The sequence below is a fragment of the Gadus macrocephalus genome, chromosome 18, assembly GCF_031168955.1.
Source record: "Gadus macrocephalus chromosome 18, ASM3116895v1".
In the NCBI taxonomy this organism is placed as follows: Eukaryota; Metazoa; Chordata; class Actinopteri; order Gadiformes; family Gadidae; genus Gadus; species Gadus macrocephalus.
The window spans coordinates 16,663,031-16,689,703 of record NC_082399.1 but is presented as its reverse complement, the minus strand read 5'-3'; the positions used below and the strand labels follow the sequence as shown (position 1 = coordinate 16,689,703).

The following is a 26,673-nucleotide window of genomic DNA, read 5'->3' as shown; positions in this document are numbered from 1 at the left end:
CCAGACAGACCTCTGGACTAGACAGACCTCTGGACCCGAGGGGTCCCTTCTTGATACAAAGAATGGAATCAAATAAAGGTTTTAATATTTTGACGGGAAGGAAAATATAATATATTTACGTCCAAGATATTAATTTCTGGTGTCAAAATATAATTTGTTACAAATACTTTGTATTTGTCGGCATGAAAATTTCTGCTCGACAAAATCTTAAATTTTGAGGCCACAAAATAGGTAATTTGTGTTGTCGAATTTAATTTTAGATATATTCACAAATTAATTTATTGGGTGCAACAAAATATTAGGTAAGCAAAATATGTTAGATCTTCTGTCCTTGATGTTAGTTCTGAAGCTAAATCCTCTGTTGGGAATGGAAGAAGCCTAAAGCCGGCCGCACATCGACGCCGAAGCGCAGCGGTGCGGATTTCACGCAAGTCAAAAGCCGCCCCTACCACCAATAGGAAGCGGCGTGCTGCAGCACCGTTGTGATATGTTTCGAAAGAAGCAGATCAACAAACTTAGTCGGTAGGCCTATAGGTTACCATAACGTCATACCCAGGGCCGTTGCACCAAATCCTGGGCCCCTATACTATAGGTACTGATGGACCCCCCTGCGCTAAGTTGTTCACGGGGGGGGGGGGGGCGATAGGTAATTATTATTATTATTATTATTATTTATATTTTTTTCATGGGCCCCCCCTCTGCCTTGGGCCCCCCCACAACTGTCCCCCTTGTCCCCGCAGTCCGTCGGCCCTGGTCATACCAGTTGCTTTATGACTTTATGCTTTACATATATGGCCCTGATGCCCATGATCCTCTGTTTTTTTGCTTACAATGATAGTCACATTAATTCACAGTTACTTTATACTGTTGGGCACTTTGTTTACGGTTTAGTCACTTTACACACTTTATTAACTTTCATTGCTCTTTCCTTTTGCATTGTGGAATCATTCATCTAGTCACTAGTGCATCAAGAATCTCCATATGTACAGGACCTTGTATATAGCCGGATTGTACCAAACAACTTTTAAAAAGCGCTTTTTGAGGGGCGGCGACGCTAGGGAATAGAACAGTGGCGTGAAGCCTCGTTTGGCGGCGCCGGTGTGGGCTAGGAGGCTACGTCCGGAATAATGGGGGGGGGTCTTTTTGACGCGCCGCTTCGGCGCCGGTGGGTGTTGGGCTTAAATCTCCCTCAGGATAAAACATAAGGACTAACTTTTACTTTCTGGTGTTAGGCGGAAAAACCTTGTGACTCAGTAGGATTCAACTGAACATGTTTCACCAGTGGGAAATCACTGACAAATATTGTACCAGGGCTCTGGACCTGTAATGTTCATTCCCAGAACAATAATCCACACATGGACCGAAAACGTCATCAATCTAACATCATTATCTTCTTAAAGGCACCCAGTGCAACTTTATGTAAACATTCAATGAAAAATAAACATTCAATTTCTAGTCTTTTTTACACGTAGTAAGTTTCAATAACTCCATACCGTTACATATCGACATTCAAGGAGCAAAGATGAGACGTCGTTGTGTGGTGAGAACTGATAGAAAATCGTAAACAACAACAATCGCCGGTGGGGAGAAGCCATTTTTCCATTGACTGGAAGCCTGCTTTATTTATTGTAAGTTACAAAAAATAAAGAAATTGCGGCATTGTTGTTGTTATCGATTTTGTATCAGTTCTCACCACACAACGACGTCTCATCTTTGCTGCTTAAATGTCGGTATGTAATGGTATGGAGTTATTGAAACTTACTACGTGTAAAAAAGACTAGAAATTGAATGTTTATTTTTAAGCCTCGAAAGTTGCACTGGGTGCCTTTAAGCTAATCATTCAGAGGAATGAGTGAATCTCATTGGACAAATCAACAACTATTGATTGGTACTCCCAAACCGTTTATATGAATCACTATCTTGTTTTGGGGTTAATCTTATTAACTGTTGAATGCGATTTCCAATAAAATTAATAAATCAGAGGCACAAGTGTCTTTAATATTTTCCAGCGTTAATAACTATCACTCTGGCCCTGGGGTTCAGTGCCATTTCAAACCTTACTTTGCCCAATGTCCATATGTTCAGCGGGCCTTTGGTCACAGCGCTACACCGGGATGGTTGAACAGGTCTGAGTCTCCTGCCCGTACAAGGAGAGAGAGGGGACCTCCTTTTGTTCTTAGACGAAGGAGCAGGTCTCCTGTGACCCTGAGACACAGCCCGTGTGTGTGTGTGTGTGTGTGTGTGTGTGTGTGTGTGTGTGTGTGTGTGCATGCGCGTGCGTGCGTGTGTGTGTGTGTGTGTCTGTCTGCGTGTGGTTTGTGTGTGTGCATGCGGTTTGTGTGTGGGTATGTGTACGTGAGTGTGTGTGTGTGTGCGTGTGTATGCAGGGCCGACGGACTGGCGGTGTAAGGTGGCCAGGCTTGGGGGCGCACATGGCAGAGGGGGGGCCCATGGGAAGTTTTTATTTATTTATTTATTTTGGGATTTTTATTCATTTTTTCTTTCGATTTTTCTACCACTCCCTAGTGGTAGGAGCCCCACACTGCGCCCAGTGGAAGCGAATGAGCAATCTTGAAATGCCCCCCGACCCCATTCAGGAATCCTCGTCCAACCCCCACCCCTCCTCAACATATCTGTGCAACCAGGGGGCTGGTACGGGAGACTCTCGGGACCCACTCTGGCTCTGCCCCTGGTCATAATGGTACGTTTTGTGATATGTTGGGGTATGGCCCTTTGGGGGGGGGGGGGGGGGGGGCATCAGAACCTCTTGTACATAGGGCCCAGGCCAGAAGTTGGTGCTACGCCCCAGTGTGTATGTGTATGTTTGTATGTGTGGGTGTGGGCGTGCACTCATATCATGCCATTATACCATAGGAGCAATTTAACAGCCCAGATAAAATTGAATTGTGCTGTTTCGTGCTAGTTAGTCTATTGGCCTTAGAGTGGAGACCCAGTGGAATGGTTCTTGGTTCAATCCCAAATCCACAGCCCTACCTGTAAACCCTAATTATATTCAAGGAATTAGGGTCACTTAAATGTAGAAATTATCACTAATTAATTAATATGTAATGACGGTTGATAAAGGTATGTGCTCGCATGAGATACTTTGGAACAAAAGGTATGAAAGAGAAATAAAATAATTACATAGGCTACGTTTCCTGTCTTACATGTAGCCTACTTAAATTGACTTCTCATATGGTTGGCTGGTTCAGTCATTTTAACTGCCCAAATGTATTGAATTTAAATAAAGAAAGGTCAAGCGGTTGAATTATTGTTTGATAATGACATTGTTGTATAATATGATCTAAATGACTTGGCTCTGTCTCCTTCACTTCACTACTCCACTACTGCCAAACAAAGACTGTGAATGGAGAAGAGGAGACGGATGAGAGAGCTGGGTTGGTCTCAACTTGCCTTCCAGTTCAAACCTCGCAGTGCTTCAGACGCTGCTCTGGGATCAGCCTGCTTCTGTAACTCCTCGACCAACAGTTATTTAAACCTCGCAGTGCTTCAGACGCTGCTCTGGAATCAGGCTGTTGCTGCTCTAACTCCACGACCAACAGTTGGCTCCCACTTCTCGAGGTGAGTGTTTAACTCGTCATTAGTTCGGCTGTTCTGGGATCAGTTCTTCGGAGGAACCCCGTCTAGGGTATGCAGGTTGAATCGGAGGATTTGGGCGATGCGGAGCTGCAGAATCCTTTATTTCTAAGAAGCTGTCTCCTCAGTCTGCTTCACGTTGGGGTGTCTGGTGAAAGTCAGCCACTCCGATCACAAGCGCTAGAGTCTTTTTATTGAGTCTATTGAGAGTTTCCATAATTTTCTAGACGTCGGGAGAGGTCTAACGTTACTCTATCAAACACAGCGAGGATGTTGAGGTTGAGGAGCAGAAGGAACTGGTGAGTTTATCTGTTCTCTGTGTTTGCAGGCGTAGGTATTTTATTTATCTCAGCTTTACATCCCAGCTGACATTGAAATATGTGCTTTACGGATGTCGCCTCGCTGTTTATCTATGACTATATATTTATGATGCTTGACAGATACAATCATCCAATTACAAAAGTCATTCTCTGTGTTTGATATTGTTATATTGTTATATTGCTATATTATATATTTAATCCGTGCCTCCTCTCACTCAAATCCCTTCAGACTCATTTGCACACTCAATAATATGAAGGTTGTTAGCCTGCGTGTCAAATTGTAACTCTACATTTTAATATGGAGGTTCTCTGCATGTTCGATTTTTTAAGATTATTTATTAGTAGGCCTACTATGTAAAAGAAATTGAACGACAAATTGTTTTCATATTGAATATCATATTATGGTCTCTTTCTACAAACACTTGTAGAGTAGGCCTACACATTTTTTGTAATTAATCTCTTCCAAATTTAGACTCAGTCTGAGCTACATCTGAGAAACATCTCTAGCTGCCAAAGCCGACTGTTTAGTCTCTCTCTCTCTCTCTCTCTCTCTCTCTCTCTCTCTCTCTCTCTCTCTCTCTCTCTCTCTCTCTCTCTCTCTCTCTCTCTCTCTCTCTCTCCAGTTAGGGAGACTGGAGAGCTTTGACTTGTGCAGTGGCAATGGCTAAACTAGAAGAGGGAACGTTATCTTTACAGGGCCCAAGATAAGGGCAGTTGTACATTTGCACGAGATGGTTCAGGTAGGCTGGTGAAACTCTGACATATTGAGCTACAAAGAAGTTAAAATGAGTTTTCTGCAAATTTCCATTAACCAGAATCGTAGTGATACGAGGGAATCGTGTGAGAAACCTACGACGGAGTATTAGGGCCACACATGAAGAAAAAAAATACTTTTGCCGTGACGCGATTAAAGTCGACATGTCGACTAGTAAATTAACATGTCTGTTCAGGTCCTCCTCCTGAACAGACGAATTTTTCCGCACAACCTTTTCAGCGTCCTTACACTAATCACCACACTGTGGCTCTGCGCTAAAACAGCAAGGATCTCTTTATTGTTAAACCCGATTCTGAAATACAATTTCACCAAATTATCCACACAAGCCATTGGATTCAGTGCAGGCTCCTTGGAGCGGTTGCTATCTCTCCCAACTAATTTCTATCCTCGACATTTCGAGTTTAATGTCGACTTTAAAGTCGACAAATCGAGATTAAAGTCGACATAATATTTCAACTTTATTCTCGACATTTCAACTTTATCCTCGACATTTCGAGTTTAATGTCGACATGTTGACTTTAAAGTCGACGTGTCGACTTTAATCTTGTCACGGCAAAAATATTTTTTTTCTTCATGTGTGGCCCTAATACTCCGTCGTAGAAACCCGCTGAGAGAAACATGTGAGAGTGCCGTAAAAACAAAAGATATTATTCTGAAAGTCGGCAAGAAACATAGATGCTCGCTTCCCCCGAAAATGAGCTCAACGTAAGCGGTGCCTTGGGGCGGCCATTTTGACCATTACTAAGTCAAAGAAATTCTAGTACAACTCTCAAATAAGTTTCAGCATGGCCCTTTCATGAATTTTCTTAGTTAAAAAATGTTGGAATAATATCGGAAAACAAGGTTATAATCAATTTCATGACTTGATCCGCAGGCCTTGCATCTACTGCAGGGATCATAGACATGATCTCCGCTGTGGATGCAAAGGCTGCAGTTAGAGGTAGGCTTACAATGTTTCTACACAAATAAAACCATCTAAATGGATGAGGGCTATATGTTAGAACACGACAGTTTGCCTATCGTCCTTTCACTCCTGGAAAGAAATAGTGATTTGAATGTGCGTCCGGAGCGTGAACAAAACACTGTAAGCCAACCGTGCACTAGGCCACTGCATTGGAACTGTAATCAATAAAGGCATCAGGATATCGACCGTTCACTTCCAACACGACACTGTCTTTAGGCCTAAAGAACAGACGTTATAATTGAATATCTTTCCTCTTTCCTCCCCACTCTTTACTTCCAACAACCGCTCCCCTTTAAATGTCTGTCTGTGATTTAACGTTGTCATCTTGATCACAATCCAAATCATATCTATAACCTTTACAACTGTGTGGCTGATTGCTGGTTTGGGTGTTCGCACCTGGCTGAGTCTGATTGAACTCTGGGGCTGGCTGAGACTGCACACTTGTTGCACATTGAGTATTCAGTGTTCAACAGGTTAAACCAGCCAGCTCCACACACACTCAGGGGGAGATCTCCTTCATGGAAACATGGAGCGACAGGCCACATATCATTACCGGCAATCATCCATAACACCACCACCCTGCATCCTTATGTCTGGAGGAGCCCAATGGAAGTCACCTAGGTGGAGTGTGGCAGCAAGCTAGGGGTCGTGTAGCATAGACCTTGCTACATAGAAATATTGTTGAAAACGCTAAAGGTGTCAAATGTGTGGAGAGTGTGACATAGAATATTTCAATGTAATTGTCAACCCACTTAAATGTATTATTTTATATGTACACACATTATCTTACATGTTTACAGACACACCCATTCAAATTTAGACTATTCACCTTTTGAATAAAAAAATGCACAAGATCGCCATGGGGATAAATATATAAGCGTTGGGCTTGCGCTGCGTTCTTCAATTGGCGGTTAAAGGGGTCAAATTATGCTTTTCTTTCTGTTTCATTTGGGGGTACTACGAGAATAGGTGTACATGCCTTAATGTTAAAAATACACTTATTATTCTCCCACTCTTAATTTCTGCAGAACTACTTTCAGCCTTGGTCAAAAGTACCGGTACTTGTTTTAACTCCTGTAGCTTCAAGCTCCACCTCCTTAAAAGCCCAGGCTGTTGGGATTGGTCTGCTTGCCCACTCTGTTGTGATTGGTCAAACGCTTTGCGCATTTGTCTACAATATCACACCCCTGAGAGCGAGCAGCTGTAAACATTGCAGGTATCAATGCCTCGGTTCAGCCGTCCCTGTTTGAGCCCTAGTCCGATAACCGATCGCAAATCGAGGCCAACCAATCTGTTTGAATTGACCCAAAAAAGGTCGGAGCCAAGAGCGGAGCAGGACGTTTCAGTGGTAAGTTATGTTGTAGCTACATTATATTTCAGATGTTATATCTTACTGTAAATGATGTAGCTCACATTAACAACAGTGTGTTCATTGAGTGACCGAAGTGTATATTTTATTACTTCGTTCTTATTTAGTTGCACTTGTGAAGGGGCCTATGATTTCCACGATGCAGAAATCGCAGACGGAATCACTGAATTTTGTAGTAGAAATGGAATCAACAGTTTTTCCATAATTTTGCTGAAATTTAAAATAGAAAAAAATATGAATCAAAAGTAGGCCTGATTATTGTACTAACCTAAATGGTTTAACAATTGTAAAACACAGACGAGTAGGCATAAATACATAATTCTGTTTTCCGATGGCGGTGCTATTGGATTACAATGGACTGTGATGATTAGTCATGGGGCTATGTTTAGCTTATAGCCTAATATAATATAATATAATTTTAGAACAAAACGTTGGCCATTTATTTTCTCTCTGGGACCAAGCATCCAACGTAGAAGAGAGATTCCTTTTCAATGTTTCTGAATCTTTTTCCCACAGAATTTTATTGGTTATTGGTTTTAACAACATGGTCATTGTCATCCTTCCCCAGTTTCTGCGGTGATCACATCACCTACATTGATTTATAGAAAAAAACTATTTTTTACATCCACAAGAGGGAATTAATAATTAGTGTCTATACAAGCCGCCCGGGCAGGCCATATACAATGCTGCTCAGATGCTGAGAAGGCACTTATTTTGTGGTTGAATTATAAAATGGACTAAGCAAGTTTATTCTCGTCTCCACAGCCCACTGGTAGGCTGTGCATGTGGCAGGCAGGTCGGAACCAGCAGGATGCACCCAACACACGTTCTGCTCAGACACAACGCCCCAGCACACAGAAGGTGCTCTTCCTCCTTGTTGCCACATCTTGTTGCAGTCTTTTATGTAACAAATGATATAACACAACAAGGAAGAGATGCTACTATACGACACATACTACATAGAATAAGAAGCGTCAACTGTTATATTTAACGCATACTACATAGCATATGTAGCATTAACTATAATTGTTATCACATAGGAGATAATAATAGTAGCAGATACTATAACACATGCTACATAGCATAATACTTTACTAATTTACTCATATAGCAGGGGCGTAGACATTGGGGAGGGGGGGTACAAGGGGGAACCTCCTCTCAATATGGCAACACCTGCATTGTTCCCCCTAATAAAACCATTAAAGAAGCAGAGACAAAGCGTCCCATTCCAAACACTGCCATAACGTATGTTATATTCTTAATATATTCCTCAGCACTGGGTCTTTTTCTACTCCCAAAAAGGCCCACACACACTCCCACACATATTAAGACACACACTGACAAAGGAGAAGACATATTTGAAATCAATACAGAGCGCCTCAGAGCCTTGCTGCAGTAGATTTCATTCTATTTTGAATTGTCGCCTGAATTTTGTGTTCTCCGGCCTTTACATAAATAGAGTAGGGCTGTCCATCGATTGGAACAAATAATAATGATTCCACAATTTGCTGTGATGTATCAGTGACAAAACCAAGGCCCATATGTTAAGTTGAATTTCAAAAGCATCAAGGTCATTAAAACGAGAAATCAGTTTAGAAGGCAGTCATTTCTGACCAATGCAAATATTATTGATTGAAATATTGTGTTCCTTGCTGCAAGTGCCAGTTGAATTTCACAAAGGTCCACAATGCAAGAACAAGAAAAGTTTCTACTGAGATATCAGACTGTTGAAACGTATTCACTTGTACTGTAGGTTGTTGGTCAATATGAGCCAAAACAACCCATATGAGCCCTTGCTGGTACAGTTCCAATTATCAAAGAAACCAGCAAGATGTAAGTCAAGTTTCTGTCAGACAAATCAAAATGGATGGATTAAATTCATCTTATTCTCAGTTGTAAAAGCAATGATACATTAAGAAGCATTAAATGTGTTAAGACAACATCCTAGCGAGAAATGTCAATTTTATTTTCACACTCTTCGCTAAGAGTTTTCTTTCTTCTCCATGGTAGTTGAATGGAATTTGCTAGCCCTGAAACGACGCAGCTTCATGTTTGAATCAATCTCTTCTGTTATGTTACCATCTGTTATTTTTTGTGTTCAATTTTAACTGAGGATATTCTTTAATTAAAAACATAGACTTTGAGTGACCCAGGCCGGACATCTACTTTTAATCTTTGGGACGTACTTATCTAACGTGTCTTTTTGGGGCAAAGCCAAAGTTAATGTTGGCTTGGTTCGCACACATTTAAGACAAGATAATCATGACAAAGAAAAAAAATGCAAAGTGTGAGAACAATCAATAAAGTGAAAGGCAGAAAAAGATTTTGTCAAGACTACAAAAGTTCTCAACATGGGGTGAATGATAGGAGAGTGAGATAGAGAAGTCTGGTCTTTTTTAATATGAATCAGGACATTAAGGTCTACTATTATTCTCAATCTTGGGGCTCTAGCCCTACAGGGAAGGGATTCACAAAGTTCATCAAATGCGCAATTGAAGCGCATTGAAAATAAAATGCATTGAAATAAACCTGTCAACATTCATTGGAAAGAGATGGAGGTTATTCTTTCTTCAACCCTGAACTGGAAATTGTTGTACTGTTGGAAGATGTGCATCTCGGCAACCTCACCTTTTTCCCCCAGAGGCACTTGGAACTTCTCCGTCAGTCTGGCAATGTCATTCCCCCCCAGCTCAGAGTCGCTTGTTGCATCAAGTATGTCTACGTCAAAAGCAGCCCAATCTTTATGCTCTTTATGCTCAAGCACACTTTGCTCAGACAAACTGATTAATATCTTTTGTATTTATCGCACTCTCACTTGTGTCACTCAGTGTTTCTCATGCAAATCTTTCGTTTCATTATTCTTAGTGATAGTGCTAGTGCTTGTGCTAGTGCTAGTTAATAGAAGTTCCATGCTTACAAAGTATTTGAATTGCAACTCGACCAAAGTTTTCCCGGTGGTAAACTCGCCTTTGTTTTTTCGACTCCGAACAACATTAGCTGAGAACAGCTCCTCCCCCTCTGAATATAATAGTAATCATCTTCCGTGGCGTACAGTACTTGTACACAAAGATCCGCCCTCTGCTGGCTTTCGGCCCGTCTATTCCGGCATTGCTACGCCATGTGTGACAGGGCCTAAGATCAAAATGTTCTGTAATGTATCTACATGAGTGAATAGTGAGAATTACAAGCGGTGCCTGAAAGGTTATCCAGATTAAATTTATTATTTTAAGTTATTACATTTACGGGAACAAGGTTGGATCTCTGTCGAAACACCTGGCCCAAGTGTTCAGGGTTACTTGAGTCAATCCCCTGCAGAGTGGGTAGAGACAGGTCCAAAACACACATAAACCCATGCATGCACGCACAAACGCACGCACAGACACACACACACGCACACACACACACACACACACACCATTCTCCGTTTCCGTTTAGGTTTCAGCTGAGATCGGTTGCAGACCCCCTGGAGTGGAGTGGTGTGATGATTCTGGTTTTAATTAGTATAGCCTGTATTAGTGATGTGATCTATTCTTTACAGGCTATGCTAATCTATACCAGAAACAACAATGCAATGGGAGCCTTGGCAGTCATATTCTATCTGTAAAGTCTGCATGCAATTTCAGTGTTTCTGTTTTTCACATGTATTTAATATGGTTAAAAATGTCCCGATGGCCAAAGGAAAACCCGGCCCACCATTTCATTGTGTTCTTGTGGCCTGCAGGTTGCCACACTTTAAATCTACTGCCACCCTCTCTTTTATCAAAGCTACTTACAAATGTGGCTGTGACCAATCAAAGGAAGCGATCACAATTGAAGAGCTACAAAGAGTCATAATTCTGCTGCATAGTATATATATATAAGATAACTACAACTTAAGAGAGTGTGGGTCCACCATAGGAATCAGAATATAAGCACAACTTAAGAGTGTGTGTCCGCCATAGAAATCAGGCATACAAGGTCTGCTGTCATAGCAACCCATCCAGCAGGTGGATGGGCAGCACTATTCAGCACGTTAGCGTCATGGACAGAGACCAGCTGTCTTTCAGAACCACTGTGGTGGACAGTAAGAAGCCCTGTGTTGGACAGTCATAAGGTCTATCTGTCGTTGACACACAGTCATGTGGTCGACAGTCATAATGCCTGTCTGTGGTGGAACGTCATGAGGCGGACAGTCATAAGGCCTGTCTGTGGTGGCCCGTCATGTGGTTGACAGTCATGAGGTCTGTCTGTGGTGGACAATAAAGAAGCCCTGTGATGGACAGTCATGAGGCCTGTCTGTGGTCATAAGGCCTGGCTGGTGGACAGATGAGATCTGTCTGTTGGACAGTCATGAGGTCTGTCTGTGGTGGATAGTCATGAGGCCTGTCTGTGGTGGACATGCATGTGGTGGACAGTCATGAGGCCTGTGGTTGACAGTCAGGAGGTGCGTCTGTGGTTGACAGTCATTAGGTATGTCTGTGGTTGACAGTCATTAGGTATGTCTGTAGTGGACAGTCATTAGGTGTGTCTCTGGTTGACAGTCATGAGGTGTGTCTGTGGTTGACAGTCATTAGGTATGTCTGTAGTGGACAGTCGTGAGGTGTGTCTGTGTTGGACAGTCATGAGGTGTGTCTGTGGTTGACAGTCATGAGGCCTGTAGTTGACAGTCATGAGGTGTGTCTGTGGTTGACAGTCATGAGGCCTGTAGTTGACAGTCATGAGGTGTGTCTGTGGTTGACAGTCATGAGGTGTGTCTGTGTTTGACAGTCATGAGGTGTGTCTGTGGTTGACAGTCATTCGGTGTGTCTGTGGTGGACAGTCATGAGGAGTGTCTGTGGTTGACAGTCATGAGGTGTGTCTGTGGTTGACAGTCATGAGGTGTGTCTGTGGTGGACAGTCATGAGGTGTGTCTGTGGTTGACAGTCATGAGGTGTGTCTGTGGTGGACAGTCATGAGGTGTGTCTGTGGTTGACAGTCATGAGGTGTGTGTGTGGTGGACAGTCATGAGGTGTGTCTGTGGTTGACAGTCATTCGGTGTGTCTGTGGTTGACAGTCATTCGGTGTGTCTGTGGTTGACAGTCATGAGGCCTGTAGTTGACAGTCATGAGGTGTGTCTGTGGTTGACAGTCATGAGGTGTGTCTGTGGTTGACAGTCATGAGGTGTGTCTGTGGTTGACAGTCATGAGGTGTGTCTGTGGTTGACAGTCATGAGGTGTGTCTGTGGTTGACAGTCATGAGGTGTGTCTGTGGTTGACAGTCATGAGGTGTGTCTGTGGTTGACAGTCATGAGGTGTGTCTGTGGTTGACAGTCATGAGGTGTTTCTTTGGGTCTGGACAAGGTCCAGCAGCAGCAGCAGCAGGGTGTTAGAGCTCATTAGAGACGCTTTAAAGGACACTTCCGGTCTGAGTGGTGAAACCATCGTAATGGCAAAACATCTGTTACCAATGTAATTGATCAAATGTCTTCCTTGTACTGAATCTGCATGAGACCACTGCTACCAATTTAAACATTGACATTGTAGCACTTTTGTCTTTACTCATATCATATCTTCCCTTCAGCATAAGTGCAGTGAGGAAGTGATTTGGACAAATTATATTGTGAACTGAAGCCAGGAGAGACGTTAGGAATGTTTGATCACCAAGACTTGCATTGTGTTTTAAGAGCAGCATGTCCAAGGAGGGGAGGTTGGTTAGAGTCAGAGGTCTGCAGAGGACTAACCATTACTGTTCCCTACAGACGTGGACTAAGCCAAGCCCAGGACGGCCGCCAGACCTGCCACCGCCGGGGGAAGCCGGTTCCGCCAGCCTGCTGGGTCAGACCAGCATGTCCACAACTTTGTTCACTTTTGATTTAATTAACCTTTTTGTTTTAAGAGTCTGTCACGGCGGCTCTCTCTGAAGCGCCCGTGGCCCGTTCTGCTGGGGTTCCCCACGCCACCAAGGTGAGCGGTTTGAGGAGAATTGAGGTGACAGCCACTCTGAGGGGAGAACCAGAGCTTTCGGGTAGCCCTAAACAATCAATTTGGTTTTCTTCCCTAACAAATTATGTTCACCATACACTACTACACTACTATACAAAATAGGTACAACTTCAGTTTTTTCAATGTACATAAGGGATAAAAGCACCCATTATCACGCTATGTCATGCTGATGCTCACGAAAATGTATCTATTGATTCGTGTCCCAAAGCACAATTGTTCAACTTTTTTCGTGATACACAGAACGAAATGTAAACCCATGCAACTGAATGGGAGCGTTTCTCTGACATTTTTCATGCTAAGCAGAACAACATTTCACTTTTGAACTTTTCTGGGAATTTTTTCGACTTCAGAAGGGGGGGGGGGGGGGGGGGGGGCTGGGGGGAAGTGGCAGTGCGCCCTCTAGTTATGGATATGTCAAAACAGCAATCCGATTATTCTGATTTCTGCAGCAGACCTCAAGAACTGAAAATAAGCACATCCCTTAAACCCAGTCTTCCAACATAATGTAGTATTACTACATTGGTCGACAGCTGAAAACGTAATTGTTTTCGGCTCTAAACATTTTATTTTGGCCTATTTTCAATGGCCACATCACGTGACTGTCAAGGTTGCTATTGTGGATGCTATGGACCCCTCCAATTAACGTATGTATCCATATGCCCTTGTTAACCTATGGCCATTATTTCTTTCTCTGTAACATGCATGCATATATCCTGTAAAGTGTAATCAAAGTAAAAATGCATGGGTTTACATTTCTGGAGTACGAGTGAAAAAAGTGGACGATCGTGCTCTGGGTGATGATTTAATAGATGCATTTTCCTGAGCATGAGCACAAAATTGCGTGATACCGGGTTGGATAAATGATCACAGTGAATCAAGGAGACCTCACATTTAGCCTGCAAATTACCTAATAAATACATTTCTTTTCTGAAATTGTGTTGACCATAACATGTTATAGCAGACTAGCTGAACCTGGGTCATAACATGAAATTGCAGACTAGTTAAACTTGGGTAATAACATGTAACAGCAGACTAGCTAAACCTGGGTAATAACATGGTATAGCAGGCTGGCTAAACCTGGGTAATAACATAGTATAGCAGGCTGACTAAACCTGGGTAATAACATGCAATAGCATACTAGCTATACCTTTGTAATAACATGGTATGGCAGACTAAACCTTGGTAATAAGTAAGGGATAATGTATAGATCGCCGGTCATTATCGGGAAATTTTAGATCTATACTATAGATCTATCTGTTCTATACATTATCCTGTTTATTACACTTACCAAAACGAAAAATCACTTCTGCTATAACATTGTCTGGATCCCAGAACATTTGTTCCCTAGAAAAGGAAAAAAAGACACACTCATATGTCATATACAACATATTGAGATCACACTGAGTTGAGTCAGAGGACCGGAAGAAGGTTCTCATGGTTACAGAACTCCTCCAAGAGGGGTTCACAGACACCTCCGGAACCCCCCCTTGCCGGCCCCCACTCAGCCCGCCTCTAATGTACACATGGTCCTCTGTGTGCTCTGGGGGTTGCAACAGCTTGGACTCAGGTAGCAAGTGTCCTGGAGAGTGTCTTTCTCCGCCGACTGTCCTTAGCAGAACCGTTCACCTCGACCCCTGAGTGACAGGCCTGACTGTAGGGAGGAAACAAACTCACAGAGTCAAAAGCACAGCTAGAGAGCACACCATGTCACCTTAATCTGGAGTGAGAATTGTAAAATGTTGTGTGTGTGTGTGTGTGTGTGTGTGTGTGTGTGTGTGTGTGTGCGCGCATTGGGTACGCGTGTGTGGTCATGATAAAAATTTTATAAAGCAAAAGTCTCTAAAGGTGAACATGTAGCGAGACAGACACTCTTCATTCACTAAGAGGGTTAGAGACACCTTTGATTCACAGACTCCAGTCACATTCTGAAGACAATCAGAGTTCAACCATGTCAGTAATCACTCAGGATTAAGATTTTGTAGACACGTCTAGCTTTCAGTTGAATTTATTCCATAGTCATGACTCATATATGTGTTAAACATGTTCATAAAAGTTATACATTTATATTTTTCAACAGTTTCCAAAGAAAAACTCAAAATGTAAATGTGTGTATTCTGAAAAACCTTTAAAGTCAAGCAAGTCTCAATAGAAGGACTAACCAACAGTTTTCTTCCTCTAAGGAAGTTTGAACATCTACATGCTTATATTAGCAAAGAATGATGGTACACTGTGTTGATATAGTTGGTCACCTTGGCTCATGCACATGAGTGGAGGTTGGCTACTCTGGTCCGGCATATTTATCAAGCTCTGCAGGAGTATGAGCTAAACCATGGACTTTAAAACATGCATCACATTATGACACCTGCCTCCGGAAAACCCAGCTTTTTGCTACTGGAATGGTGGTGGCTGAGATGAAGTCAACAACATGAAGAACCTCCTAAGTTCTCCTCATTCATCGAGTCGTACTATTGTTTCCTGACAGGAAATAGAGAATGATCTAATAACTATCTCTGATGTTTGGTCATCTTAGATGGATGCTTCTTGTCTGCACTCCGCTTCTATGTCCATATCTGTCTCTGTTAAAACCACTCCATCTGTTTGACTCTCTCTTAGCTGGCTATGCCTTTTCCTGCTTTTGTCCGGATATTTCTGGGAGAGGCCATGGAGTGTTTGTCAGTGTATAATCGCGATCTCCATTTTATTCAAACTGAATAAAATAACTTTAAGTTGTGCTTTGTCATCCTTATCCTTAATAAAACTGTGTGGAATCTGTTCCAGATTTTCGGTATCTTAGTAATGTACGTGTTGTTTTGAGCTTGATACTATTTCTTGGACTCCTTCCTGTAGATCTGCCCCAGACTATGAGCGCTGGTGGCCATGACCTTCAATACTTCAGTTTACCACGGCCTCTTCCTCAGTAACCACTCTCTAGGTAAGTAAGGGGAAACTTATCTTTGATGGAAACAATAAAAAATATAGTTGCATGCAACCATGATGGGGTCAAACAGTATGACGAGTATGGTGGTGGCCTAAAGAAAGCATGGTGGCAAACATAGAGGTCATGCCTTGTCTCATGTGATATGTTGGTTGAGGTTGGACTTGAACCACCGACCCCCTGGTCAAGAGGACAACGCAATACCACTACACAAAATGGATATGTAGACTTTATACTGCAGATTAGACTATATTTTGAGGAATAGAAGTCTTCAGTTCGCAGAGGAATGGTGAGCTTGGTCGGTATGGTAATACGGCATTGGTATGCCTTAAAAACTGGTTTACCATAAGTAAACATATAAAAACAATCACAAACCATGTTTCTAAAACATACTGTAGACGTTTGCGAAATTACTTAAAGTGGTGTATTCCGCTGTAAGGCCCAGCCTGCGTTGGAGAGAGGCCACGGTTCAGAAAGGCAACTTCAAACTAGGGATGCACCGAATATTCGGCCACCCGGCCGAAAATGGCCCAAAACATAATGTTCGGTTTCGGCCGAAGGAGTAAAAAGGCCGAACATAATACGCAGAACATTTTTATTTATTTATAAAAATAAATAAATAAAAGTTTTTACTCATTCATTTAAAAGGTACATTGTTCTTAAATTCTTGCTATAATGTCTGCTGGAATGTTAGAAAACGTTTACAATTACAAATTTGTAATTTTTTTTTTTTATAGAAAAGCGAGACAAAAAAGTTTATAAAGGACATTTAATTGTTTGATTTATGCAATGGTGAAAAACTAAAGCAAAATGAATGAAAAACATTAAAAGACACGTTCGGTATTCGGTTTCGGCCTTCGGCCAACCGTTTCAGTATGTTCGGTTACGGTTTCGGCCAAGAATTTTCATTTCGGTGCATCCCTACTTCAAACAAAGTTTTATTTTCAGATAAAGCCTTGAAATGTGGCATGGGTACACTATGGAATCAATCCTTTGTAGCAACAGCCGAGCCTACGTGTTTTTGACGCAACGTTATACTTGTTTAAACATCAGACATATGCATACTGTCAAATGTTAATCAAAAATGGCATTTTTGGGCTTATGCTATGAATGTAACACCATATAGTCTCACCGTCATCTGATACATTGGTCAAGTTGTGGTCACCTCATTAAGTCTTAATGATTTGACCATATGGGTTGCTCCTTGAAAGTTGTTCAGTATGACGAATGGTGTATACAAAGTTTCATACATCTTGCAATTTCCTAGTGGAAATGGCAGACTTTTGAGTATGTTGCACTTCAAGTGCTTATTATAGCGCTGCCTATGGTTAATTCTGGCCCATCATTTGCATCCCTAATTAATTGTACGTGTTCTACAAGCCTGCCAATTTATACAATACTATACAATAATACCTTACAAAGGAATACAATAGGGTTCCTATGATTTTCGTAGGACCCCTAAATATGGAGTGATAAAAACAACACTTTGTTGGCTAGTGAAGTCAGAAGATTGTTTTCTATAGGTCTATAACTCGGAGCATCCCGATATAAAAAGCGGTCTATTAGCTTAGTGCTAGATCCGCCACAATAACCTACATGTGCTACATTAGATTTTCCATGTAATTATTATTTGATTTCATTTAATGTATTATATTATGTATTTGAACATTTGTTATATTCCAATTCCAGGAGAGTCCTCCCATGAGTCCTCCGAGGTACTCAACATTTCCCGTGGATGGGAACAGAGTAACGGCAGCTCTACTCTGGGCCAGGGAGGGGACTCGAACCACTCCCGGGTCAACCAGACGCCAACATATGGGGCTGCAGAGTACGGCACCCTAGGGGGGCACACTGTCCTGCAGGTACCCACCGCTAACCGTAGCTGTTAGCCTCCTATTCTAGGGCTTCTGTCCTGCAGGTACCCACCGCTTACCATAGCAGTTAGCCTCCTATTCTATTGGTTCTGTCCTGCAGGTACCCACCGCTTACCGTAGCAGTTAGCCTCCTATTCTATTGGTTCTGTCCTGCAGGTACCCACCGCTTACCGTAGCAGTTAGCCTCCTATTCTAGGGCTTCTGTCCTGCAGGTACCCAACGCTTACCATTGCTTTGCTGTTAGCCTCCTCTTCTAGTGGTTCTGTCCTGCAGGAACCCACCGCTAACCATAGCTGTGCTGTTTGCCACTCTATTCTAGTGGTTTGGCCTTCTATGTCTTGCTCTGTCAAATAACAGACAGAGTTTGACAAGCAAGTCTGAGAGCTTCCTCGTTACTACCAGTGGAACAAAATATGGAGAGAAGACTGCTGTGACACTTTCATCATCTTCCACTAACCCCAACAAAACATTAATCATTTGTTAACTCTGTTGCTAGGCTAATATGTCTAAGCAGCACCGAAAACCCATCTCCGGTACTTTGTCCTCCTCACGAGATCTTGTTATTCTGTTGTCAGCAGCATATATAAAAAAAAAAAGCATCCACTGCTGTTCCACAAATGAGATGTATCCCTCTCCTCCAGGTGATCGTCATCGTCTTCCTCACAGGCTGCCTGTCGCTGGTCACCGTTATCGGGAACATCCTGGTTTTGGTTTCCTTTAAGATCAACAAGGCCTTGAAGACGGTGAACAACTACTACCTGCTGAGTTTGGCGTTCGCCGACCTGACCATCGGCACGCTGTCCATGAACCTGTACACCACCTACATAATCATGGACCAGTGGGCCCTGGGGCCGGTGGTCTGTGACCTGTGGCTGGCCATCGACTATGTGGCCAGTAACGCCTCGGTCATGAACCTGCTGGTCATCAGCTTTGACAGGTGCACACATTTTCCTCCCTGTTCTCTTTGGATTTACTTGCACGTAAACATGATCCATCGTACTTTAACGCTATTTGACTATTTGTTTAGGTAGAAAACAATATTGCGAGTATATTAAACTGTGCCACTAAAGAGGTTCCTGTCAGAGGAAACAATCACTAACCTTTAAGGAAATCTCCTTAAGAAGGACAGTACACGCCAATTTAGTACACAAGCCTTTTCTTAATCTTCTTGATCTCAGGTTCTTTTCAGTGACCAGGCCACTGACCTATCGGGCCAAGAGGACCACCAAGCGCGCCATGATCATGATCGGGTTAGCCTGGTCCATCTCCTTCATCCTCTGGGCTCCAGCCATCTTGTTCTGGCAGTACCTCGTCGGGGAGCGTACCGTCCTGCCCAACCAGTGCTACATCCAGTTCCTCAAAGAGCCGATCATCACGTTCTGCACGGCCATCGCAGCCTTCTACCTGCCCGTGACCATCATGTCCGTCCTCTTCTGGAAGATATACCAGGAAACTGAGAACCGAGCGAAGAATCTTGCAGTCCTCGGTGGGTCTGGTTCAGGCATGAGCCAGCCCCAAGCAGACGACAGCGCCCGTGGCTCTGGTCAGATGAGCGGGCGCAGTGGGCAGCATGAGTCCTCAGACTCTCTCAATCAGATAAACAACATTCAGCACTGCAGCGGCAATGAGCTGAGCCAGCAGGCTGCTGCCGGGAAACGCAAGTATGCCGGAAAGATCCACAGGAGCAGATTAAACTTTTGGTTCTCATTAATGCTGTCTTCTTGTCAGTCCTCAAAGAGGTCTAGTACCACAACGACTGTTGGTGAGACCGAGGGCAGCAGCAGTGAGGGCTGTAACAACGAAGACAACAAGACAGACTCGGAGGAGGAGGAAGCAAAGGGAAACACTGAAGCTGTTTACTCCGTGGCTGCAGATGTTTTTTTGCAAGGCTCAGGAGATGATGGGGGCCAAGGACGGACAGAAGAGGGACCATCAGGACCATCCAAAGGTTGAACATCATAGTAATATGAATCAAAATTTAATTTTGCATGAGGATCTATTTATTTAATTGAGCAAATTATATTTCCTTCTCTGTCTCTCTCTCTCTAGACGGAGATAACTATGGACAGCCAAGGGAAGTGAAAGAAAAAGCGAATGCTGAATATCCACCAGGTATCGGTATGAAAGAAGCCACGAATGCAAAGCAACTGGTCTCCAAGCCAAAGACGCAGATCGTCAAGCGCAAGAGTGATAAGAAGGTGAACGAGAAGAAAGCGGCTCAGACGCTGAGTGCCATCCTGTTTGCCTTCATCATCACCTGGACTCCGTACAACATCATGGTGCTGGTCAACACCTTCTGCCAGGACTGCATCCCTGAGACGCTGTGGGCCCTGGGCTACTGGCTGTGCTACGTCAACAGCACCGTCAACCCCATGTGTTACGCCCTGTGTAACAAGGAGTTCCGCAACACCTTCCGCGACATCCTGATGTGCCAGTGGAGTAAAAGTCAGAAGAACAAGCTTCAGTTTCAGCAGAGACAAGCGGTCGGATTCCGTAAGAACGATCCAATTTAACGGTTCTGTGGTTTGTTATTCAGTTAAAATGAGGAGGCGCGCTATGGCTTGTACCATTCAGCCAATGGTAACTTTGATCAAACTTTGAGATGTATCGGTGCAGACTTAAAGGTGCTGTAGGTAAGGCTTCTATTTCAGTGTAATATGACATTTTAGAAATGGCCTAGCCATTTTAGAAATGGCCTAGCCATTTTAGTGATCTTTGAGAGTTTCTGTTTTGAGCCTCAGCTAACTATCTGTATGAGCCTCAGCTAATTTCTGACCAATTAGGGTATCTCTTACCTGATTGGTTTGGGGAAGGCATCTGGCCTGTCAATCACAGGTGTGAAAGATAACACTTCTCAATGGCGTAGTAACGTAGGAAGGGAGGAGAAGAAAGGGTGGGGACATTTTGGTTCCTTGGTTTCTTGTTTTTAAATCTTGCTCTCTCTTGAGAACTCTCAAATCGTACCCACAGCACCTTTGATTTAGCATGCTGGCTTCAATTTGAAGACAAGAAAGTTCTGCTCTTTGGCCTTTCTTGAGAAAACCACATCGCAAGTGGTTGATAGGGGGAAAGAGCCCATGCCTCAGTACAGATAACACCATTTACACATATGCTCCATTTACACAGGGTATGTGTGTAAATGTATAATCTGTGTGTAGTTATGTGATTTATAGCATAATAACACAGTATTAATTCCAATGCTACACTCCACCTAGGGACTTTGGCTAAACTCCTCCAAACAAAGGAAGCAGGCTGGTGGTGTTGAAGGTTCAATGTAGAAAAGTCGCACAAATGATACATGAAGATATGGTGCGTTCCAGAGCCCATCCAAACAGTGGGACGTGGGACTTATCCTACCTCCAACTAAGAAAAGTGACCTGGAATGCCTGTCGAAGTGGAACATCCCACCGTCGAAGTGGAACCTCCTACTACTCCTACTTCACCAAGTAGGATCTAGTACAGTTCAGGTAGGATAAGTCCCACATCCCATTGCTTTGGATGGGCTCTGGAACGCACCAATAGTGCTCCATGTTGATGTAGGATATCTCCCAGAGTGTCTGTGGAGATGGCTGGTTTAACCTGTGCACACTGATTACTCAATGTGCAACAGCTGTGCAGCCTCAGTCAGCCCCAAGTCCAATCAGGCTCGTCCAGGTGAGGCTGCTTCAATCAGCCATCATCCACACACACTCCACTAAAATATGTTCCACATATATAACAAGGATTATACGTAACATATGTTACCCAGGTAACGTGTATTACCCATATAAAATATTACACAGATAACTCATACTGCATATAAAACACTTATAACACATCACACATGTTACATAAATACCCCATATAACCCATATTTATGGAAGTAAATCTGTGCCATCGGATTTTGAAAATAAAAAGCCATTGAATTCTAAGCACTGAATATTTATGCACTGAATATTTATGCATTGAAATAACGCATCTGGATTTTTTGCCTCTGAATATAACTCTTCAAAAAATACAAAATCAAATATTCAACGCTATTCAACTTAAATATTTTTAACGTCCCCAAATTCAACATGCCAAAGTCACCTGCAAAATTCAATGTGCGAAATTCAGTGTTAACATCCGGGGACCAAAGGAAGAGCAATCCATCCTAGATGCTATCGCGGTCAGGCAAGGAGAATGGGAATAAGAGCGTCACTCGCTGGTCTCTTTCTTTCTTGATATAAACGTTAATTCTAAACAGCATTTTACACAGCAGCCTATAATAGGAAATGCTTAAGGGTAAATCAACGTCATTAAACACTGACTGTAGCCTTTTTTGGGAGAGAAGCAACCGTGGTGGACCTTACTAAACGCCCTATTATTGTATCGGTCTGTAAAATACCTTTATAATTAAAATAAAAATGTATTTATTAAGCACATTTAATATCAAGGTGTGTGTGTGTGTGTGGGGGTCTTATCTTTTATTTATGTTTTTGTTATAATGTACACCGTTTTTGTTTTTTCACTGCAGTATGAAATAAACGATGAACTAATGCCTGTAAGTGAAGTGTGTGTGTGATTGCAGTGACTTGGCTGGATTTACATGCAGCGTAAGGGTAATTGTAGTGGGTTAAGGAGCCCAATTTATTAGGGCATCCGCACCAACCTCGGGCAATCCGAGGTTCCTTTGCCTACGTTTGGTGTGATGCTTGGTAGTGGTGGATTTAATGATTCGTTTCTGTGACCCAGTTAGCGTGATTCAGTTCGCCAAGAGGAGTCGTTCGTGAATCGTTCGTTCGTTCGTTCGTTCAGTCGAGTTTCCGGTAGCACTAACTCCACTGATTCTGACTGACTCAGCTGAGAACCGTGCAATTGCGTGCATTCCATGATGCGATTTACCGCTACCGGAAACCAGGCTGAACGAACAAACGATTCGCGAACGACTCCTCCCAGCTCAGTCGAGTTTCTGGTGAATCGATTCACCGTGAACTCGACTGAACTGGGAGGAGTCGTTCACGAATCATTAAATCCACCACTACTAGCCAATGACTGTTAAGCCCGCGGAGTCTCACCCTTTATGCGCATGCTCGCCTCTTCTTCTTATTTATTTTTATTCTGGATTTCTGTAGCAGAAGCAGCGACCCTTATGGGCCTGAAATGTGTACTACAGCGTTTCTACAGATCTACCCGGTTTCGCTTGACTCCGTCTTTAAGGAGATACTCCGAAACCGGATAGATCGAAACCATAACGGTTTCGCCCATTTCGGCTTCGTGTGGACGGGGCCTAAGTTGGCCGCCTGTGATGACGTTCTAGACGCCGCCGTAAGACATTAGTGTTCTGTGTGTAACACCCGCTCGCTATCCTTGCTTGACTGCGATCTAGCATCTAGGATCAATTGCTCTTCCTTGGGTCCCCCAATGTTAACGCTGGATTAAATAAAAACGATATGTTGAATTTGGGGACGCTGAAAATATTTAAGTTTAATTTTTTAACGTTGAATATTTGATTTCGAATTTTTTAACATTAAAAAATAAAGCTGAAAATTACTTAAATTGAATTCAGAGGCAAATAATCCAGAGTTTACTTCAATGCATAAATATTCAGTGCTTAGAATTCAATGGCTTTTTATTTTCAAAATCCGATGGCACAGATTTACTTCCATATATATTCCCCATAACAGAGACATAAAGACACAGGAGAACACACGCATGAAACTAGACAAGAGGTGGATATTGTAAATAGATGTATTGGGATTTTTATTAGCAGACGTGAGAAAAGTACAAATGTATTCTGCATGCGGAAAATGCTAGAAAGTCTTATCTTAACCTCAGAGAAATGTTATAGATTTCCTAATTTGTATTTAGATACATATTTAAATTGCATACAGCACGATCAGAAAAGTGATTTTTGTTAGCATGTCTAAAATGACTCTTTGAGATACACCTGTATATGGGAAGAATTAATGTTTGTTTGTTGTTTCTACCAATCATAAAATAAATAACCCGTTAATAATTATAATTACTCTTAGTAATGCTTAGAAGGAAATATTGTCAAATGTTAAACCCAGGCTTTCCCGATAAATCTCAACATGCCCTTCATTTTGAATTAAAGGGAAGACTTGTTTGCCATCAAGACATCACTTGTGACTAGTTTGGGACATCTGATTCAGGTCATGTTCCGAGTTGCTTTTTTCCAAACTGTCGGAGTCTAATGGATAAATTGTGTTGTTGTCAATAAATGTTGTGGTTACTTTTCAATAGAAGTATCTCCTGTTGAAACTGGTTCCCAAATTTTAACCAGGTGTGTTAGTGCTGAAGAGAACATTGGAGATGAGGATTTGATATGTCCCTGAAACCATATCCACTTATTGTTAAAGCACTATAGTGCTGACAGTGTTTTTTTGGCCCATTATTTTCTGAATGCCTGTGTGTCCACGTCACGTGACCGTCAAGTTTCTGTCTGCAAAAACAAACAAGATGGCTGACATTTATTTTATTCTCAATGGAAATGCAATATTTTGATATAGATTTGGCATTAAAATGTGTTTTTACAACATTTCTTGTAAGAAATGTGCATTTCATTGTCATAATCTTCATTCACTGATTTTATATGACATCAAGTTGTTATTACTCCTTATTACACAGCTCTTCTTAATGTCGTGGAACGCTCCGTTCCCTTGCATGGGCCCTTCACAACTTCCGGGAGTGAATTATTTTTTGATAATTCACCGTTGCTCAGCATATAATGACAGATTTTTTGCCATCTTTCATACCACTCCGCAAGTAGTCAGGTAATTTATCAACCCCAGCGTACTCGGTTGTAGCGACGTCAACTTCTTTAGCGGACTATTTCTCTCCTGATCAACACTACGAATGCTGGTAGCAAATAAATTGTAAAAAGACACACCATGTGAAGTTATTATTTCGTTTTGACAAGTAGGCGTATAATAAGCGGGATAATGTGTAGAACGTCGCAGGTCATTATCGAATAATAAGCCCCTTCAGGGCGAAGCAAGACACCTCTGCTTCGTGTCGGTGTCCTGTTCGCCCTGTCGGGGCTTATTTTCCCAATAATGACTAATGTTCTATACATTATCCCTTACGTATTACACAAATCTTCTCAATGCAGTGGAACGCTCCGTTCACTTGCATGGGCCCTTCACAACTTCTGGCTAAGTATAATTGACCACTGTCAAGAAAAGTGGATTTTTTACCGTCTTTCGTATCACTCCGCAAGTAGTCCAGTGACTTATCAATCCCAGCGTACTCGGTTGCTAAGCGACGTCAATGTCTTTGGCGTACTATTTCTCAGCCGATCAACACTACGAATGCTGGTAACAAACAAATGGTAAAAAGACACACTGTGTTAAGTTATTATAATTTTTTCGTTTTGGCAAGTAGCTGTGTAATAAGCGGGATAATGTATAGAACGTCGCCGGTCATTATCAAAAATAAGCCCCTTCTGTCGTGGCTTATTTTCCTGATAATGACCGGCGTTCTATACATTATCCCGACCCTTACCTATTATATCGTCATTATTCGTCATTAAATATCCTTTCAGGTCCCGCCAGAAAATTGTTTCAATGCAACGTTTTCTAAGGTTGCTATGGTGGTTGCCACGGACGCTGTTATCGCTGAAACCAAACATGGGTGACATTCATTTGATTATCATTGGAAAATGCAACATTGTTTCAGCATTAAATTGTGTATGATTTCCCACGAGAAATTTGCCTTGTATTGTTATTATCAATGATGAGTTATATTCTTTTACTTTTATGAATGAGAAAAGATTACAGATTTATGCACAAATATATAATTATTAAAGGAGACATATTATTGTGTTTCCAACAAGTAAACATAGTATATGAGTTCCAGAAAACATGTTTTTGTGGCTGTTTGCTGGAAATAGCTTTTAAGAAAAAAAATCTTGCCTACCGCTATTCCCCTCTGTTTCAGTCTCTTCAGAGTACGCAGTTTCAGGTGTCTGTAGCTTTAATGCAAATGAGCTGCTGCCCATTGACCAATGAGCTGTCAGAGTGAACCACAGCATGGAGGAGAAGTGATTGTTGCTGGAGCTTTATATGTAGCTTTATATATATTTTCCTGGACCTATATAATATGATATAATATAATAATAATATAATATATAGGTATTTATATTATATTTTATCTAATATCACGGCCAAAGGCTATGTGCGCCTCGGATGATATTATGAATCATAAAGTCTGGGTCTGACGTCTCTGGCACTTCCACAACAAGTAAAGACTCGTAGTGGGGTTATCTTGGCCATGGTTGAGATGAATTGGAGGAAAGGAACTTTGGCCTTGACTCTCCGAATTCCATGTTGAACAGCGACATGGAGGAGAAAGGGATTGTACTCCGGGAGCTGAGCTGCCTTGTCGATCAAAAAGTGGGCAGGGAAGGTGTTGATTGTTGAGGATCCCCTCTTTTCATAGAAAAACCTTCTCAAGTGTAGATTTGTAAGGTTATGCAGCTATAAGGGAAATAACACTAAACAATGTGTGACCAGGTGCATCTCGATACAGGCGGGTGTTGTTTATTGGTCCAATTATATGCCCTGCTTCCACAAGATTAGTCAGTACGTTTACGTGCACATCTTAATCAGATTAAGGCCATAGTTCGATTATGCTCCTCAAGCTGACAACTGCAATTGTCTGAGTACACATGGTGGTGAGAAAATCGATTCATTGGCCGAAGCATTTCTTTCAGCATTCGATAAAGATGTTTTCAGTAGACAGCTGTCAGATCTGACCTGATACATTAATTCGACTAACAATCGAATAATCTAGGTGTCTTAATTCGACTATGAGTAACTCAATTCGATTCGATTATAGTGTGACTAAGATGTATACATGCATCTTAATAATTCAATCATAGTTGGACTAATCTGATT

The 26,673-nt window shown here is 42.2% G+C and overlaps 1 protein-coding gene across 4 annotated transcripts; it reads left to right on the top strand.

Moving 5' to 3' along the window:
* The first annotated feature begins 3,448 nt into the window (after positions 1-3,448).
* On the top strand, positions 3,449-24,925 carry chrm3b (cholinergic receptor, muscarinic 3b). 4 transcript variants are annotated; one of them, XM_060036654.1, is made up of 7 exons: positions 3,449-3,582; positions 12,742-12,817; positions 15,833-15,917; positions 17,610-17,782; positions 18,436-18,731; positions 18,973-19,742; positions 19,844-24,925. In XM_060036654.1, exons 3-7 carry the CDS (start codon positions 15,863-15,865, stop codon positions 20,305-20,307), a joined length of 1,758 nt encoding a protein of 585 aa, XP_059892637.1. In that variant the 5' UTR covers positions 3,449-3,582; positions 12,742-12,817; positions 15,833-15,862; the 3' UTR covers positions 20,308-24,925. The 4 variants fall into 4 exon arrangements, with proteins under 4 accessions (XP_059892637.1, XP_059892634.1, XP_059892636.1 ...); XM_060036651.1 differs by having other exon boundaries at positions 12,742-12,946; XM_060036653.1 differs by lacking the exon at positions 3,449-3,582 and adding an exon at positions 3,646-3,896.
* The last annotated feature ends 1,748 nt before the right edge of the window (positions 24,926-26,673 follow it).

What these genes read in the sequence shown, in the direction of transcription:
- chrm3b (XM_060036654.1), top strand. Translation starts at nt 15,863, where the DNA reads ATGACCTTCAATACTTCAGTTTACCACGGCCTCTTCCTCAGTAACCAC. An exon ending in CCTCAGTAACCACTCTCTAG is followed by an intron (nt 15,918 to 17,609) that starts GTAAGTAAGGGG and finishes TTCCAATTCCAG; the next exon opens with GAGAGTCCTCCCATGAGTCC. An exon ending in ACCATCAGGACCATCCAAAG is followed by an intron (nt 19,743 to 19,843) that starts GTTGAACATCAT and finishes CTCTCTCTCTAG; the next exon opens with ACGGAGATAACTATGGACAG.